The sequence below is a fragment of the Centruroides vittatus genome, unplaced genomic scaffold, assembly GCF_030686945.1.
Source record: "Centruroides vittatus isolate TY-2023 unplaced genomic scaffold, ASM3068694v2 contig_874, whole genome shotgun sequence".
NCBI lineage: Eukaryota > Metazoa > Arthropoda > Arachnida > Scorpiones > Buthidae > Centruroides > Centruroides vittatus.
Window position 1 is genome coordinate 2,650,765 of NW_027122566.1, and position 21,198 is coordinate 2,671,962.

General features: G+C 28.2%; 1 protein-coding gene across 2 annotated transcripts in view; it reads left to right on the forward strand.

Moving 5' to 3' along the window:
* Positions 1-21,198, forward strand: part of Vps4 (vacuolar protein sorting 4) — a 52,726-nt gene that overhangs the window by 27,322 nt on the left and 4,206 nt on the right. Inside the window, exons 4-13 of one of the 2 annotated variants that reach the window (XM_067279475.1) lie at positions 1,751-1,821; positions 4,553-4,710; positions 4,961-5,079; positions 7,039-7,187; positions 7,271-7,352; positions 7,596-7,727; positions 9,556-9,643; positions 9,796-9,936; positions 13,069-13,179; positions 18,074-18,446. In XM_067279475.1, coding sequence (XP_067135576.1) covers positions 1,751-1,821; positions 4,553-4,710; positions 4,961-5,079; positions 7,039-7,187; positions 7,271-7,352; positions 7,596-7,727; positions 9,556-9,643; positions 9,796-9,936; positions 13,069-13,170 — 1,042 coding nt within the window. In that variant the 3' untranslated portion in view covers positions 13,171-13,179; positions 18,074-18,446. Of the gene's footprint in view, positions 1-1,750; positions 1,822-4,552; positions 4,711-4,960; positions 5,080-7,038; positions 7,188-7,270; positions 7,353-7,595; positions 7,728-9,555; positions 9,644-9,795; positions 9,937-13,068; positions 13,180-18,073; positions 18,447-21,198 lie in introns of those variants that run through there. The other variant, XM_067279476.1, reaches the window with a different exon arrangement.

Consider the following 21,198-nt stretch of genomic DNA (forward strand, 5'->3'; position numbering starts at 1 on the left):
TTTTTATGGGACTGAAATTATGGCCCTGCAGATAACGACACTTGGTTATAATGTCAAAAATTGCCAGTCCAAATATACTCCCCAACTGCCGTAAATGAACGGGCTAAATTTGGATATAATGGTATTATAATTATTAATTTTAATATGAGATGGCACCTAACGCCACACACTAATGCCAAATTCATTTCTAATTTATAATCATTATATCCAAATTTAGCCTGTTCATTTATGGCAGTTGTGGGAGTATATTTATTTTATAACGGGTTTTCAATTGGTTTGTATACAGTAAGACCCTGCTTAATGCTGATTCGATATAACGCGGTCTGCTTGAAACCTTAAAAAAAAACTCAAAATTTACGCTGATTTAAATTATGGCATTTCAGTGATTCGTATGTAATACAATTATTTACGAACACAAACCAATCAAAAAAAGGTGCACTTTCTTTAAATCTGTTTGTTTGATGCAATTTTGGAAAAAATATAACATCATGGATGCAATAGGCAGTATTGGCTTTGCTTGGCAAGAATTAACTGATAAATACATGAACGAAGTGTGGAAGAAGTTATGGCTGAAGGTATCCAAGAATTCTCAATGAGAAGAGCCTATCATTGTTTCAGCAGGACTAGGAGGACAGTTGGATAGCTCAGGGGTCAAGTTGGCAGCCTACCACTCTGGAAGATCCAGGATCAAATCTGGATGGGTCAAGAAATCCCCAGGAATTTTGCAGAGGGTAGTCCGTTCGGTTATGTCGGGCCTTGTTTGTCACCACCCGCCAAACACATAATGGGCTTGCTAAAAGAGGCCCTCTAAGTGCCCACAGGGTGGAAAGAGTAAAAAAAAAAAGGAGAACTAGGAGTGTAGACGAGAAGGAGGCGTTACCGCAGGTTTCTGGTGAGAGTCTTACCAACGACAATCTTCAAGAACTGACAGAACAAGGAATTTATGTAGAACTGGAAAATAGAGATTCTGAAAATGAAGAACCCAAAAAATTTCTCTACAGATTTCATTAGTAAAAGTTTGGTAACAATAACCAAAATCGTTGATCAAATTGTAGCCAATTATCCAGATTTTTGAAAGGAGTGCAAAAGCAAAACAAGGCATTTTTGATGTGATCTGCTACTGACATTTGCTTAAGGAAAGGAAAAAGTGACAAATGAAACTTTACAACTTTATTGCAAAAAAACAAGAATTTCAGAAAAGTCATGACCTTCATCACAAAAAATTAACTGTACATTTCTGTGTGCATATGTTTATGTGTTATTTAACATATATTATTATACAAATTAATATAAAAATAACTTAAAATTAAAGTAAAATTGGTCCCGTGTTCCCCTATTCCTATTTACTCTTTATTAAAATGACCTCGTTTAACGCTGTTTCGTTTTGTGTTTTGTTGTCTAGGAACGCATCCCCCATGTTAAGAGGGGTCTTACTGTATTTGTATATCTATACCTTGCCAGTCCTATGGATGCTATTATAATTGGTTAAACTGTATTTTGAGATGCCTGCCAAGTTGTTTCACTAATTTTAAGAAATATATATATAATATTTTTAATGGTTTTAATGGGTATTCACTACAATTTAAAAATAACAAAATAATTTTAAAAGTTCTTTAATTTCAGAAAAGTTAATAACCAAACTTTAATATTTTTATTTTATGCTGTGTAGCATTTTGCTTTTATTTATTTATTATTTTTTAAAAATAATTGTAAAAATGAAATAATTATTAACATTTCTTTTATAATTCAGAAAAGAGGATGACAGTAGTGAAAGTGATGAGGAGGATCCAGATAAGAAAAAACTATTAAATCAGTTAGAAGGTAAAAAAAAAACTATATTAATGAAAATAAAATAATTAAATAAAGAGAGATTGAAAATAAAATATTTAAGTTTTATTGTTATTTAGTTGTTTGTAACTGCATAATTACTCAGAATTTTCTATAATTTGAAATATTAATTAAAACTGAAATAATTTTTTGTAGAATTTATGCAAATATGAGTCTTTTTATTTATTATTATTATTCTACACTAACATTTAAATATCAGAATATGTTTTTGTTTCTAATATTTCTGTATCATTATCAATACAGCAGTATAGCAATATAACAGATTATTTCTCTGTCAGAAATTAATGTTTCTTCAGCAAAGATTTTTGTCCCAGATTATTTCTATACACAGTGTGAAAAAAGGCTTTAAGAAAACTACATATTGTAAATTAGAATGATTTTTTTAACATTAATTTATTAAAAATGTATACCAAATAAATATTAATGTAAATGTATTAGAAGTAAATGTGTAATTTATCATATGTTCAATTAAGCTTTTGGTGATTTCATATTCATTGTATTTTGTTAGAATATAAATTTTACATATAATGTGGAATTACTATATTTTTTTCTGTTAGCATTTTGGGAATAATTTTTTATTTTATGATTACATCTATTATTGTTTATAGTAATTACATTTTTTTTAAAGCTGATTTTTAATTTTTTTTTAATATGTATGCATGTTACAGTAAAAACCCGTTTTTAGTTAAAATGCATTTTAACTAGTTGAAACTAGTTTTTACTGGATGTCATTGTTATAACTAGAATTTACTGCTAGTCAAAAATGAATTTGAGTTAAAACTAGTTTTAACTAGACAAAACGGGTTTTAACAAAATGGCTTAGTAAAAACTGTTTCAACCAAGGTCATTCAGCTAACACGTTCATATAGTGTATGATGAATTTCGTATTGCTTTTACCCTTTTCCCCCGACATCTTGTTTACATTTATTTTTCGATCCCTTCTAAGGCAATATAGGTCAGTCAGGCGATATTATTTTAAAAATTCACCAAAAATCAAATTATCATTATATCTATATGAAAAAAATCACTTATATTTATTAATATCTTTAGTTTTAAATAAGATATTTTTCAATGCATTTTATTAGAAAAATTTATAAGAAAAAAAATAATATATATCAGAACTGACACACAAAGTTGATAATTTGTAACATTTTGTGAAAATTAACATTGTCTAGTTACATCGTTGTTTGCTGGCACTGAGCCAGAAAGAAGTAGAATGTTGTTTTGTACAATTCAATATAACACTTATGCATGTATGTTTATTGGTTGTGAAATTATCGCACATTATATCAAACATTTGTTTGAAATCAAAATTTTATACTGCTATCAACTAATATAATGAATTATTATACTTTATTCACTTGATATCGAACGAGATTATATCTATTGTTAATAAATTTTACAAAAATCGATATTTACCAAAGTAACGATGAATCAGTACCTTCGAAGTTTTGCTTAAAAAGCCAGGGTACCGATCGATCGGTGCCTTCAGGGACAAAGGGTTAATTAATGTTAATAACACAGATGTGTGACCAATATTTTCAATAAATATCGTATTAAATAATACAAATGTTTTAATCCCAATCATCACTTTATTTATTTCCCCCAAACATATTTATGTAGCTAAAATTAGTTTTAACTAATGTTAAAAGTTAAAACTAGTTTTATCTAAAATCAAAACATGTACAGCAGTAAATTCTAGTTTTAACTAGACAAAACGGGTTTTAACGATGACATCCAGTAAAAACTAGTTTCTACTAGTTAAAACGCATTTTAACTAAAAACGGGTTTTTACTGTAACATATACATTTCATTCCAGACTAAAAAATAAAATAGCCTCACATAATAAGAAAAAATTTTATCCAAATTTGAAATATGTAATAATGTAAAAATATATATATTATATACAATGGGTGATTGGTTAACGAACAATTTGGACTGTGAATCGAACACTTTTACAAAAGATTTTTATGCGGACAACAAACACTTGACAGAACAAACACAAGAAGTAACACTGCATCTAAAATGTGTAAAACTATATATTAATGGCATCTATACATGGTTTACGGAACAAGACTTTCACAGTTGTATACATAACTTTTTTGCATTAGTTAATTTTTGTTCTCTGAATTTTTGCATGTGTTTTTTCTGAACTTTTTATTTAAAACACTGATAATATTATGGTTGCCTAAAAGGAGTGGGGTGTCAAGAACTGTGTTCACTATAGAAACTAAGCAAGAGATGATAGCCAAGGTAGAGAGTGGGCAGATGTCTTGATATTATAGGCATATGACTTCAACAGGTCTACAGTAGATACAATCTTAGCTAAGAAAGATATAATCAAGAGGACTTGAGCAGCTAAAGGAGTAACGAAAATTGCATCTGAGAAACAAAGATGTGCCATCCATGAAAAAATGGAGAGATTGCTTTTAGTTTGTTATTACATGTAAATAAATATAGGAAGAAAGTATATAGTTTTTTTTTATTTTTTAGGTATCTCCAGAACAAATTAATCAAATTTCCACAAAAAATCTATGGTGAATCGATAATCGGTTAATAAACAATTCGGATAGCAAACATGATCTTGGAATGGATTGTTTGTTAACCGATCTCCCACTGTATTTTAAAAAATGCATTTATTGTTTGTGTTTTTAAAAAAATATCCATTTAAATTAATTTTTTTATCGTTTAATAAATATTCTAGGTGCTATCATCATGGAAAAACCAAATGTCCAATGGTCAGATGTTGCTGGATTAGAGTCTGCAAAGGAAGCTTTGAAGGAAGCTGTAATTTTACCAATTAGATTTCCACACTTATTCACAGGAAAAAGAAAGCCCTGGAAAGGAATTTTGCTTTTTGGGGTAAATTAAATTTTTTAATAAAATAAAAATTTATCTTAGGCAAATAGTTTAAAACAAGTTTATATTATCACAATATAAAATTTAAATGAAACTTTGAACTTATTTTGTAATTCAAGTTTGTTTATTTACTTAATATACATTATTTTGTTTGTTTACAAGAAATATTCATGATTTGTTGTTAGTAATAAAAATTAAAATTTTTGAAGTTAAGTATAAATAACAATTTAATGAAAAATGTGTTTTACTTTAGCCTCCAGGTACTGGAAAGTCATATCTAGCTAAAGCAGTAGCAACAGAAGCTAATAATTCCACTTTCTTCTCTGTTTCTTCTTCACATCTTGTTTCAAAATGGCTTGGAGAGAGTGAAAAGTAAGATGTATTTCATATCATTTAGATAATTTTATGAAATTTAAAATTACTTGTATGCCTAGAAGAACAAGTAGACATACAGTAGAAAAATTATTAGAGAAAATTATAGAACTGTAGACTAAAAACAAAATTATGAACAGCATCTCTAATTGCTAATTTTTTTCACAGCTGCTTTTAGATCTGCTAATTGTATAGTAGAATGATTATCATTTTACCATTAGCAGAAAAAGTTTACACAAACACTCTTTTATAAATGCTCAATTATATAATTTAAATTGTGATCTATATGAATAATTATTTTCATGCTGATAAGATATCAAACTGTATGTGAGCTTGTTATTTTTTTTGCTGTCAAATAAATATTTCAAAGTATGAACACAATTACACAAAAATTATTTATTATCAGAAAGGATAAAATAATCATCATATACAGTCAAACCTGTTTTTATGCAGGGGATAGGGACCGCATTAAAAAAAAATCTCATGAAACTTCACGAATGGCTGTAAATAATAGTTTTCGCAACACAATTAAAAAAATAATTTTTTTATGCGGTCAACAGGGACCGCATAGAAAAAGTCTCACATAGAAAATAACTCAAAACCGTACGAAATAGAATTTATTGACAACAGATGTCAGCACTTGACTGCATCGTCTGGTCTATCGTCTGTTTTACATATTTTTGTCCAGGTGGTGTTTTGTTGACTTAAAAAGTAAATTATTTCATTTTTCGCATATTCATGCAATAATATTACTATAATAAGTGCATTTATGCTATAATAAGTTTATTTAGCTATAATAAGTCAACGTGAGACATGACGAATCGCACGAGACTAGTCGCCAACTATACCACACAAATTAAAAATTCGCATTAAAAAAATCGCACAAATAAAAATCGCACATAAAAAGAGCGCATAAAAACAGGTTTGACTGTATTAGTTATATACTTATCAATAAAAACTGAGTATAATCTGTCAAAAAGTAATAATTATTTATTCAAAAGTTCAATTTTAGTTAGAGTTATCTATTTTTAAATACATGTAAGAAAATTCTAACTTTAAAGCATTAAATTCTTATATTAAAAAATTATATATACACACACACACACACACACACACACACACACACACTGCTAGAAATGGAAATTACAACACCAAGGAGGAATTATACTAGCTGAATGAAAATTACACAGAATATTTATTTATATGATTTATTACAGTGATACCAGTTTCAAGGGTACAACTTCACAGGAATGAGTATATTTTCACAAATACAAATTAGAAGTTTCTAAGAGACATTTGGAGCTTTTATAGGCATTAGGAGCCTTTACAGTGTCACTGTGAAAAGCTGTAGTGTTATTAACTATAACATACAGAATACCTCAAAGGTAATAATTAACAGCACATCAACAGTTAACCCAGTTTGAATGAGACTGGTTTTAAGACAAGGGGTAGATTTTCAATTTGTGAGATCAATGACTGAATGGATCAAGACATGTCCATTGTGTACAACTCTTGGTAGCACTTGTCCGGGGAAGGCACTACTACCAGAAGACCGGAGTGTGGATCCTCCTGAGTTAGTGGAGATAGAGAAGATTGCCTCATAAACAGTATGTCCCTTGTGAATTAGAGGGCATTTGCAGCTGAACTTCAAGCAGCAGTGGCACTAATCAGAAATGAATAATAATTTTATATATTATTATTTATTATTTAACTTCCTTAATGATGCATGTTGTATAACATTTCTTATACATTGTAATCTATTTACTCTTTTACTCTGTGTTAATTTACACAGGAAAAAACATTCTAATTAATATTATTTTGCAAATATATATATTATTAAGATAGAAAATTAAGTTAAGATAATGCATGTTATAAGTATTATTTGGTTTATGATGTTGCATGCAAATGTTAATTAACATACAATATTTTAACTTGAATATTTCCATATTTTAATTGCAGATTGGTCAAAAATTTATTTGAAATGGCTAGACAACAAAAACCTAGTATAATCTTCATTGATGAAATTGACTCATTATGTAGTTCCCGTTCAGATAATGAATCAGAATCAGCTCGGAGAATAAAGACAGAATTTTTAGTTCAAATGCAAGGTATGATTTCTAATTTAATAATGTAAAGAAAGTCTTAATGTCTTAATACATAAAACTTAAATATGCTTTTTTTTAACATACAGGTGTGGGTTCAGATAATGAAAATATTCTTGTTCTTGGTGCAACAAATATACCTTGGGTACTTGACGCTGCTATTCGTAGAAGGTATTTTAGCATATTACTTAATTTTTAAAATATATACTTAAACTGTAATTCAATTATAATGATTATGTATTTGTTAATTAGGAAATTCTTTTAATATTAACATTAATTTAACATTGAATTAAATAAATAAAATTATTTAGAAACTGCCTCTATTTTTTAATTATTATTTATTTAAACATTTTACTTCAGTATAAAATGTGTTTTGTATATATGAAAAATAAATATTAAATTATAAATATTTAGATTTGAAAAAAGAATATATATATCATTACCAGAAGAAATGGCTAGACTTCAAATTTTTAAACTGCATATTGGTAATACTCCACACACTTTAAATGAAGATGATTTGAAGACTTTAGCAAAAAAAACTGATGGGTAAGAAACATTTATAAGTATATGCAATATTGCTTTTTTGTAGATGATTGTTTTTTGATACATATTATTTGACAAATATTAGAATAACTTTTTTATGGGATATGTTTGATTTCATTAGTATGAATCAACCTAAAGTCTGGAGATTTTAATAGATTGTTTTTCCTAACCTATTTCAGTTTTCATTTTAATTAGTTTTTTTTAATGTTTTTTCCTATAAAATTTTTATACCAGAAGATACGAGTATTTAATCATTTTCTAATTCATTCTCTACTAATTATTAAGCTGCTTATTCTATCTTGAAGATATCTGTTAGATCAAGAAATCTGGTAGTGACTTATGTTTAAATGTACAGTGGAACCTCGCTTAATGAGCATAATTTGTTCTAGAATCTTGTAATGTGAAACACTTGTTAAGCGAAATAATTTTGCTCATAAATTAATGTAAAATACAATAATGCATTCCATGCCAAAAAAATATTCAAATAATTTATTTATAATGTTTATTCAAAAAAAATTATACAATATACATTGTTAAAGAACATAAATCATCAACATCTTTTCTTCTAACATGGAATGAACCATTTGATTTGCAGAAAACAAAAAAAAATCAAAATTTAATTTGGAATTGGTCATTAAATTTAATACAAGATGGCAGCATAACTGCCTACCTCTAGTCAAATTATTTAATTTCTCATATTTAATTATAGCCTTTGCATAGCCCAAGAATTTGGAATATCGTTTGGCATGTTTATTATATAATGGGCTATGGTTGTTGATGTTTATATGTAATATGTCTGAACACAAGTTTGGAAAAATATGTGATCCTAAGCAACACTAAGATGTTAGTGGAACGAGTGCTAAACACAGACTGATGTAACATGCCCGCAATTGAAGACTTCCCCTCTCCTCATCATTCATTACGCGAAATGTCACTCATTAAGCAAGTCATTTTTTACAATTTGTTTTGCTCATTATGTGAATTACTCATTATGAGAGGTTCCACTATATATAGTAGTAAGCTCTTAAATAAGTGAATGCAAATATATAAATGACCAATATTTTTCATTATTGCTTAATTTTAAAGAATCATTATTCGATTTTTGTTATTATATAAGTTGTTAACCTTTCAGCAGTGGGAGAGTCAGGTATGGTTCTATCCCTTAGTAGTGGAGAATATATCCGAAAAATTTTTAAAGTATTTTTTCACGTAATTTTTCTCATTTCCGTTTTAGAAAAAGTATTTGCAAACAGTTATGTCTAGTAAAGAAAAGTCTTTTTTTATTGTTACATAATTTATTTTTTATGTGAATTTTTTTTTTGCGGTAGTTTTTGGCTAGATTCTGGTGATACCCCCAAAATAATTTAACGTATATATACGTCCCTCACCACTGCCACACGATCGCCCTCGACGTATATATACGTCCCTCACTGCTGAGTGGTTAATGTAATTTTAATAAATAACAAATTATTCATCTATTTGTGGCCAACATGGTAGAAAAAAAAACAAAGATTATAATTCATATCCATTTAATATATTAAACTGATTAATATGATGATGATACAACACATTGATCAGTTTCTTGAAATTGTCATACCAAAAAGAAAAATTAGTTTTGTTAATCAGATATTCCATAAACTTCTATCAGCTCATCAGTAGTAAATTTCTGTCTTTATTTCCTAATACTATTTCATAAGAAATTTGTTTGTTTATAAAATTATCTCAAGTAAGAGCCGATATTTTTTAATTTAACAATAGTTTAAATTTGTGATAATATTTTGTTTGTTTGCATGTTATTAGATAGTCTAAAAATAAATTTTATTTTTGATAGTTACTCTGGAGCAGATATATCAGTCCTTGTAAGAGATGCTTTAATGCAACCTGTAAGAAAAGTACAGACAGCCACACATTTTCGACGGGTAAATTTACTCCTTAAATATTTTAAAATTTTGTAAATATTTCTTTAGAAATATCATATGAATTTAAATTTATTAATAATTAGTAATTTATTCCATTACAGGTATTATTAATAATATTTCATTAAATAATGATGATGATATTGAACTTTTAGGTTAGAGGCCCATCTCGAACTGATCCAAATGTTATTGTAGATGATTTATTAACACCTTGTTCTCCTGGAGTTCCTGGAGCTATTGAAATGTCATGGATGGATGTGCCTGGTGAAAAACTATTAGAACCTGTAGTTACAATGGTAAATTTATTATATCAGTATTATAGTTAATATGTTTATTATTATATTACTTTATCTATAATTGTTTACATTATATATATTTTGGATAATTCAAAACTACTTGTAGTTAGCATTAAAACATGATCGCATACAATAATGATTTTCTGTGCCACTAATTTTTTGCAGGCATTTTTTTTCACCAAATTGACAAATTGCATACAATTTTTCTATACTGTCATATCATGGTGTTTAAAGTGATAATTTTTTCACTCTGATGTCATCAAAAATTACATCATGGAGGTCTCATGATTGCTGCAAGTAATAGTAATGACATCATGGATATAGCCTATGTCAGTTATACATGGCATAATGGCATGGTCTGCAAGTTCTAAGACTTTGAACGCACATCTTTATAAGATTTTCTGGGGCACTATGGCCTTCAACAATTTTAATGTTTTTGGGACTATTTCATGCCAAAAATACAGAAAAATTATTTTTTGTTCCTGAAAAACACCTCAGCCCTCCATCATTTATTTCCAGTTGAACTTGTTTTTATGTTAGCCCATGCTATCACAAAGTTTGGGAGTGGGAGGCCTTGTATGGGAGAAGGATTAAGGACAATATTCTGTAAACAAAACCATATCTTCTAAACTAAATGTATGATCTTGAACTTTGGCATATACAGAGAAGACACATCACAAGATAGTACTCAAATTTGAGAAATGGCAATTATTTGTGCATGAAAAATCAGTGGACTTATGCATGATTATGACTGTAGGTTAATATTGACAATTCTTTCACAATCAGAATTAAATTCTAGGAATTGTGTCCTTATAAGAATATCATTATATTATTTAAGTTCTTAAGTATATGATGTGAATGGTCATAACTTTTACATCAAAATTTTTTACAACAGTCAGAGCTTTTGTCCACTGCTTTGAAAACAACTTTCAAAATCTATGCATGTGATTTAAAGTTGTGCTTGTATTCAAAATAAAGTTTATCTGTTATCTATGTTCAAATAAATAAACTATTAGTATCTTATTTTCTTATATTTAACGTCCTGTCGAAAGTTTTGTTTTAATAGTACCATTTTTTTTTTTTTTTTTTTTTTTTTTTGAAAAGTTTAATTTAATATTTAGATTATCCTGCATTAATTCTCAACAAATGACATGAAAATTTCTGTTGATTCTGATTGAGAATTTTTCTGATAATTAATTGATTTCATATGTATTTATATACTATTAAATTATCTAAATATTTTCAATGTTTCAACTTAATCATAAAGATATACTTTTTGGTGAATTTACTAACTTTTTATTTTTACACTATAGAAGTATTATATCTAATTATTAATATGAAAATGAATTGGTGATGTTAAATTGGTGACAAATCTAGATATTGGAAACAAGTGGATAAAGCCCCAGGAACAAGCAAGCTGAAGCATGAGGGGTTGGGCCCACATAGGAATAAGTGAAGAGGCAAAGTAAATGGGGAGTTTGGTTGAAGAAAAAGAATGGGGCAGCCCAAGCCCCTTTTTATTTAAAAAAAAGCCCAGCAGCAAGTTGCATAACTTTCCTGGCAAAAACACTAAGACCAACACAAAATTAAAATGGTCTAAGACACCATTTATTATGAAATTTTGTTTAAAAAAATTTGTTTATTATTAATTATTATATAATGGCAAAAGGTTTAATTTTGAGGGTCAAGATGGGTTTTATAAAAAATTGTAGAATCTGGTGATCCAATTCCACTCAAGATATGACACTTGGCTTTATCTCTCCATCTCCTCAACCTTTAACCTCCAAAATTTAATAGCATCAATGTCCCTTATGTACAAGTTGCCATGCCAAATTTCATTTTTTAATCATTACCCCATTCTGTGATATTAAAATAGACACCAAAACACGCACATCCACAGAATTTTTTTCTGTTTTGTTTAACTTTTTTGGATTCAGGTGATCTTAAAATGTAGAGATTTGCAAAAAGACCCAGAATGTCAAATTTGACACGATTTCAATATTTTTCTGTGTTATATACATGAGCCAGGAAAGTGAAAGCCCATTGAAATTCAACATGCATATTTGCTAGTGAATCAATAAAATTGAGATTCATAAATTAAGGCATGAAGATATTTAACAGTGATTGATTAGTCGTTCTCAGCGTTAGAGGTGTCTTGTATGCATTCTATTATTTTTGTCAAGTTGAGTAATACTTGATTATTTAATAAATCTGAATCTATTGATCCAGAGACTTCTATAATTTTTTAATTCTTGTGGTTGGACCTTCTTATCTAGATTTTCATATGCAAAGTTCAAACATTAATTTGTTGCAAATTATCTAGAAATGTAATTGAAATATAAAAATTAATAAAACAAGGGTATGATAATGTTACTCTGTCACTTTGCTATTTCTAGAAATCTTTAAAATAAAGTTTGCAAGACGTTTTAAGATCACAAGGATCTTGCTGATGATAAATTCATAGATAGTTAACAAAGATTTAAACATAATAAATGGTTGGTTAAGTTTATGAATTTGTTACATCTGATAATCAAATAACTTCAAATGATGAAAAGAAGCAATTTATGAAATGTTGACGGATTTGAGAAAATTTCACTTCATTTTGTATTACATTTCTATATTTTGATTAAATAAAAGCTTCTCAGACATGATATTGCAAAGATATTGCCTTGTCAAAGCATCTTTATTTTGCCAATTGCCATAGATGTGTTTTGAGATAATTTTTCTCTCAGTATAATGTATTTTTCTTTATTCTTTATTAGTTCTGTTAAGATCTTTGCAATCATAAAACATTTGTTCTATCATTGTGCCTCTTCTGCACTTATATGTGATTTTAAAAAGAATTTTTTTATTTTTATCATCTCTTCAAGGTTGTTTAAGTTTTACTACATTTTTAAAATAAATTTAAGAAATGTTTCCTTGATGTGTAACTTCTCAAGAAGACTATTTTGAACAATGTTAAAAGCTTTTTTATTGTTTTAATTTTATATATTCCTGAAATTTAATTGCCAAATCTTATTTATGTATGTAAATTTCCAAATTGTACTCACATATTGATATGTTTAAGCATACTGTATAACACTATTCATTAATGTTTTAACTTAATAATAAATTTCTTTTAATTTTCTGTAGAGTGATGTTTTGCTCTCATTAGCAAATTCTAAACCAACGGTTAATGATGACGATATGATCAAGCTTCGTCAATTTATGGATGATTTTGGACAGGAAGGTTAAGAAATTCTGGTAAATAAACTATATATTTTTTGTAATTGGAATATATATCGTTTAAATTTATAAATATATTATATAAAAGTTTTTAATTATATATTGATAAAATTTTAATTTTCAAAAATTGCTGATTACAGTTTTAAATTAAGGTGGTTAAAAGTTAGCAGAAATATTCTTTGCATTAGTACAATGATGAACAACCCATGGGCTGCACATGGCCCAAAAGATCCTAAAATATGGCCCTTGAGGGCTTTGACAATATAATTTTATTTTTTCTGTTTTTTTTCCCCCTCATGTTATCACGTAACCCTAATTAATCTAATATTTGTGGTGATGAACTTTTTCAGACTAAACTTTCCTGGTAAAATTTATCAGCTTAAATTATATAATTGTGACAATGCGCGAAGCGCCCCCTATGCTTCGGCACCATGGGATCGAAGGGTCGACATTGCGTCGGCAAAGACTGCAATGACTCGTTCGTCAGGACTGACACTACTGTGTCTTCTAGGTAGACACAGTAGTGTCAGTCCTGACGAACGAGTGTCTTCTAGGTAGACACAGAAACCTAAGCGGTCGCTAAATTCGTATTTTCTCCGCGCGAGCGATCACAATGTAGGCTACCGGATTCGGAATGGAAGCAGAAATAGAGAACTCAGGAAGGAGTACACTCCACTATTTATTGCAAAATAAAATATCCGTTTATTATATATCAACAATTTACAGGTGGTACGTAGGGACCTAACCAAGAGAAATTGGACATGTTGGACATAGGTTAGAATACACCATTACGTGGCCCTAAACCACGAGAAAGAGTTTACATTAACTTCATGCGAGGATAAGTACTCTTTCTGACATAGAAGTTTGGGCGACGTTAAGTTCCTTAGAGTTCGTTAGTTCAGCGTTCCACACGGTTCCCTTAAGCTTTCGGTAGGATAGTTTAGTGAAATAGTTCAGTAGGTAGGTTGATTTGGTGATCGGCATCTGCGGCAGCGGAGACGAGCGGCAACACACACACACACACACACACACACACACACACACACACACACACGACCAAGGATAGCTGGAAGACCTCGCTTGACTCATTGACCCCTCCTTTTTATTAGGGGTTCTCTCCTGGGTTTTTTCCATAGCCTTTTTTGAATGTTTTATGATAATTAGCCAATAGATGAATTTCTGCCACAGGTTCCGGGTGACATACACAATGAAGCTGTGTCATCTCTGAAAGGAAGTGAATCTGCCAAAAAATATGTTCCTCTCTTCTTGGTGTCCGTTTTCACATGATTTTGTAAAATTATTACTGTGAGGTTGCCGAATTCGTGATATCCAAATGTCAGGACTTATCGTATGTGGGGTGAAGGAAAGTGAGGCAAATAGCTGCAGTGACAAACAAACCCGTTTATTTACACTAAGTCTTACAATCTAGTGTGACTTGCGTGTCTTGTCTTCTGGTGGCTCTTGATGGTTCGGTTGTTGGCCCCAGGGCAGACAGTTGATGCTCGACTGTGGGAGGTTGTGATGAATGGTGAAAGCCCGAAGTTCAATCGGATGGTGTCCACTTGTAGAGGCAGGGAAAAGTCTGGACAGTTGATTATAGTTAGCTGGGGAAAGTCTGAACAGTAGTTAACACAGACAGAAGTTGGGAGAAGTCTTCACAAGGGGAGGCAGAGACAAGTCTGCTTTGACCTTGAGATCCAGGTTTTTATAAGATTTCTCTTCCCTGGATCTCCAGCTCCTGATTGGTCAGTTTCCTGTATCTAGGGCAGATGATTGACCATTTTGAGTTACTAAAGGTTAAAATTCAACACTGTGTTTTAATCCGATCAAGGGATATTAATCGCAACTTGAAACTCCTGCTCGTATTCAATTGTTTCGAATTCTTATAAGTCTGATACATAATATCAGCGCTGCATCTTTTTTTAAGGTTAAAAACATTTTTCTCTCGATTAATAATTTTAATGTTTCCCAATTTTATTTAGGGTTTTCTTCCAATTTCTACGAGCCTCGGAATCAAAGCTTGATCCCTTGATTTGACATTTTTATATTTTTAACACATGTGCTCGAGTATCGCACGGGCTTCACATTACATTTACAAAATGAATACATTTATTAGAATTATACAATTAGTTTGCTTTATTTATTAATTATATAAAGTATAAAATCGGAACTGTTACATAATACTAGTTTACATATCAGCATATATCCTATGGGGTATGATGTTACTTAGAGTTGCTGGCTTAAAGCCTGCAACTCTCTAAGAAACTGCATGTGGTTCATCAGAAGCCTATGAAGTTCACTTGTGGCCTGTATCCAGAAAAGGTTGCTCATCACTGCATTAATATAAATTATAAATTTCAACCTTATAAGATACAATTGGGCCCAATTATTCAAAACGTCCAGACTCTCAAATATACAAAAATGGGTTGAAATTGTATAAGTTTCAATATTGTTCAATTTTCACTTTACAGAAACAACAAAACCTTACAGCTGCTATTAACAGTTTAAAAAGCTTATCAATTAATTTAGTCTATATTTTGTTTGAAAGTGAAAAACTTTAATGTTGATTTACTTAGTCGAAGTTTGTTGAGGGTTCTAGTTTTGTGCATAATTGGGTCCAATTGTAATGTATTCTTAATGAAAAACCAATAGTCAAAAATGCTCATATCTGTATTGTGTTAAGTGACAATTGACTTTCTTAAAAAAATATCAGGTAATATAAAATGTTTAAAAAACTTGATTACTATCTGTTTCTTTTGGCCAATGTTTTCCATAGATAGTTACTACATTAAACACAAATGAGATTTTTTTTCTTTTATAATTGTAATTATCCAGTAAGATATTACAATTCAATTAAATTACTTTTATTAATCTAAAAGTAAAGAAAAAATATAATACAGAAAAATGTGTGTGTGTCATTGAAATATGATGAAAAAATAAATCTTTTTTAAATAGAATAGTTGTGTAGATATATATTCTTAATAATCTATATCAGTGTTTCTCAAACTTTTTCGTCCGCGACCCCCTTTTGCACTTAAAAATTTCAAAGGACCCCCGAAGAATGAGTATGCGTAGAAAAACATCCCGGAGGGAGGGGGGTTAATTTAAATTCAGGACGAGTTAATTTCTTTTGTTTAATTAATCTATTCCATGTTGAAATTTCTCTCTGTTGCGTGTCGCTTTGCGTTGAATTTTTGTCAATGTTAAGACTAACGAAATTTTTTAAAAAATTATTTGTTTATTTTTAACAAACAAAATAAATGTATTGAAAAATATAAAAACAAAAAACATTATATTTCGGAAGTTTATCTAGTCTCAAAACGTTCCGATTCAGCACAACACAGTCCTCAGAAAAACAAGCATAACTTACCATTCACGATGGGAAAAAGTCTTGTTCAAATACTGGCGCATCCTTAAGTACCCTGTCATGGTCGCACCAGGCTGCCAGCTAAAAACGCATATCAACTAAAATAACATCGGAGTATCCCAAGACATAGCCAAATATTGCAGCACCACAGCACTAGCGGAAATTCAAATTTGCCGACTGAAACGCTTTCGGTTGATCGGTTTTCGGATAATCGACGCTCTACCTAAGTCGACTTGCCTACAGACGCAACGCTGCTAATGAACATCGTTCCAAATGACAACGCTGTTCTATCATAGTTTAGGCGGAGAGTGGAACTCGGGGGATTCCCCAATAGCGCACAAATTTATGAATATTATATTTAGGCTCGTATTTAAATATTTATATTGTTTTTATTATTTATATTTGCAATTTATTTAAGTAAAAATTATTTTATATATTTTTATTTCTACTATTTCTAAACATGAATTTATAGTAAATTTATAAAATATTTGAAAAAAAATGATTTGGCATCAATTTTTCAGCGACCCCCCCCCAAATATTTTTCATGACCCCACTTTGAGAATTACTGATCATATATAATAAATATATATAAATTTTTTATATATAATATAGAAAAAATAAATAAATAAATATAATATATATATATATATATATACTATAGCTGACCCGGCACGCGTTTGTTGTGGCTCAAAATGTATCTATATATAAATGTATAACACTTCCCCCGTGGGGGGAATTTCAAAAAATCCCTTCTTAGTGTACATTCTCTTGACGTACCCTATTAAAACGCAATCAAAAAACGCATGTAAAATAGTATGTAAGTATTGTCATACAGCATGTAGTATATAATATATATATATATTATATTATATTATATTATTATTGATATTATTAATAATAATTATTATTATTATTATTTATATTATATTAATATTATATTATTCTTATATTATTATATATTTTTTATTTATTTTATTTTTATATACATCTTTAGTATTTCCTGATTTTCTACACTATTTACAAAATAAAGTTAATGTTGTAATGTTGAATTACTTTTTTAATTAGAATTAGAAAATTCATAGAAATGTTTTCAAAAATTAATTTAAGAATTTTATAATATATTCAAATGTATTATGAAATAATTATTTTAAATGATGTGAAGTTTGAGAAAAAATTATTGAAGAGTTGCAAGTAAAAATATTTGTTTAAAATTTTGGAAGCAGTTTGCCACCTAGAATAATTCTAATCTATTTGATTATATTATTATTTATGATAGAATTATATTTGTACTTAAATTTCAAAGCAACCCATAATTAATTTTATTTATTGGAAATTATCTTTTGTTATAACTTAATTATAGTTAAATTGATATTTCAAATTTAAATATTATACACAAGAATGTTGGCTTTTATTTTAATGATAAAATAATGTTAAAAATAAAAAAAACTACAGAAAACTACTTATGTATAGTAATATTTCATTTTATTTCTAAATTATTTAAAATAAAATTTCTTTTGGTTTAATTTGGAAATTTAACTTTTTCAGTTTCCATGTCTTGAGTTTCAAGTTCAGTTTCAAGCTGAAATAATCTAGAACTAATCTTGCAAGTAGAACTGGTAATTTGCTATAAATTGCATCTTCTTACCTCATGTTTCAACATCTTTTTTCTGTTCTCAGTTTGGAAAAAAGTTCACAAATAAAACTCAGTGATTTGAAAATGAAGACATGGTTATGATTTGAAGCACATACTTTCTAGGGAATTAAAATAATACTTGTTAATTAATATATATATATATATATTATATATATAAAAAAAATATGATGAGCTGTTAATTATTGTATGTTATTTCTCTGAAGCAATTCTTTTTATCTCAAATAAAATATAATGTTTTAAAATCAGGTACTGATATCTTTAAAAGATGACTAGCTATTTTCTTATATATAAAAATGCTATAATTTTTAAGGACTGTAATAACTTATACAAAAAGGACTGTAATTATACAAATTGTGTGATGATTTTTTTTTTTTTGTTTGTTAATTTTGTAAAAATATGGTTACATAGCAAAATGAATTATTAGATCTGTGATGTTTGACTTTATATTTGTTCCATATAAATTGAAATTTTCAATAAATGATAAATATATTATTTTATCTTACATCATAAAATTTTTACATTAACATATCTACACAATATAATATATTCTAAAAACTTCCTTATTAGTTTGTGTTTAGAAAATCAAAATCAAGCATTTCATTATAACTGGATAATGGTCTAACATTGGGATTAAAATTTTTTTTTTATTAGGAATAATCAATAAAAGAAATATGAAAGTTAATCTAAATATGTACAAAGAATGCTAATTTCTAGCACAACAAGCTATTTAGAAATATACATCTTTAAAATTTGTGCACAAAATCATGAATTACTTCAAAATGTCAATTTGATCAAGAAATAAAATGACCTATTTTGATATATTTGTGGCATAATACAAATCAGCCTTATTAATATGATATTAGAATTTAAAGTTTTAAAATATCCCTATTTTGTACATGAAAATTTATTATTCTGTATAATAATGATTGTCATCATGATGCACATTCATCAAAGAAAAAATTATAAATTTTAAATAGAAGGTTCATAAATATAATAAATATGATTTGGGTGACATCTTTGTCTGGAAGATCAGTAAATTAAACACAAAAATTTAATTGAACTCATGTTACTTTGTTGAGATTACTTTCAATGTATAATTGTTCTGTTCTTCTTTGAATTAATCTATGTAAATGAAAAATTATAAGAAAACAATACAAATAGATTGTATATTTTTCAAATTATTGACTAAAAAATTTTATTGTTTAAAGGAAAATGTTTCATATGTTCCAAAGAAAGTTAAACTGGTGATAGTATTAATTTTTCAGTTGACTCGGTCATTATCAAATAATTCATTTTAAAATTTATTTTCGTTATTTAAAGTTAAGTAGTGAGCAATAAAGAATATTAAAAATAATATGAGATTAATGTTTTTCTAATATGGTGACTTAATAATTTATAATAGTGGTTTGCAATTTTTTGGAGTAAGGATTTAATTATATATTAAATATACACTTTATAATACTACTTTCAAAACATAACTTCAAATTACAAAATTTAATTTGACTATTATTAAAATTAAGTTGACAGTATTGTAATTGTCTTAAATTTTAAATCTCTCTCTTTTTTTAGTTTGATTGAATTTTATGAAGTTCTATTAATTTAATGCTTTTATAGAAATGTGATTGACAAAATAAGCAGCCTTATTACATATATTTTCTAATGAAATAGTAACAAAGAATTTGTGAAAAATTATTACAATAATATATATTAAGATATGTATGAAAGATACTGTTATTTAAAAAGATTTAACAAAGAAATAAGTAAAATTAGGACGTCACACAACTTTGTTGTATTGAAATAGAATTGAGGCAAAGCTGGAAAGAAAGAAATGATCTTTGCATTTGTTAGGTACAGAAGAGAGGATCCTCACCTGATGGTCATGAACAGGCAAACTTTCCACTTTCTGCCACAAAAGAGCTATCCTCATACCTGCTAGCCACGGGAGAGATGATTTTTGCACTTGTTAATATGGAGAGGCAACCCAAGAACAAAACAATCGTCATCAATTGTTCTGTTCTTGTGTTTTGTTCATTTTTTGTGCTTATTTTCCATTAGGTACATGCAATGTTTTTTATTTTTGATTCCTAAATTCTGTAGACATGTTCAGTCACATCAGAAAGGACAGATATTGTCGCTTTGATCCCACTTTATATCAAAAATGAAGTCGTGAACCCCTATTTTTACATTTAAATGGACTTCTTATATTTTTGGATTCCTCATCTCAATTAACGGAAAATGACAATTCTTATCAAATTCAATCAAATTTTGAGATTGAATGCAATTTTATAAGCCACATAGAAGAGGCTTTGCTAACACTCTGCCTCAAATATATAAAAGTAAACCAAATAATTAATCAAGAGTTATATTGTCTATTCCAAAGAAGTTTTTCCAAGTCATATTCTGTTAAATTATCTTTGTCTTGTCATACTGTTTATGTAGTTATGAATTGTATATTGCATGAATTTGTTTATATTTTAGCCCTTAATTGAAATTTTCCAAATTCATTAAGCTAAGGTATAGTTTTTAAGTTTGCTTTATATAATCATTTGCATTCTATAGGAGTTGTGCTACATATAGTTCAAAATGGAGGTTTTTGCCTCTAATTTCCTTTATTATAATGAAAACAAATTTACACACAAATTTTATTTATACAATTGCCAGAATTTTGCTAAATACTTACATTATAAAATAATAAAATGGATGATAATTATTTTGAATAAAACTTCATATTTGCTATTAGCAACAGATAATGATCCTTAGCTATTTTCCATAGTGCTAAATTTAATTATTTTATAATCAATTTTTGGTTATTGGTAAGGTTGATCTTATTTAGAAAGTAATGTTTTTATTACATATCATTCACATTTTCATATTATTGTAAATACACACTGAATATTGTATGCTTAAATTCTATGAAATTATTTTACTTAAAATATTTATAATAAATCATTTTATTTGTGTCACTTGAACATGATTAAAAACTAACTGCAATATTAGTAGAACTTACTAAAATTCA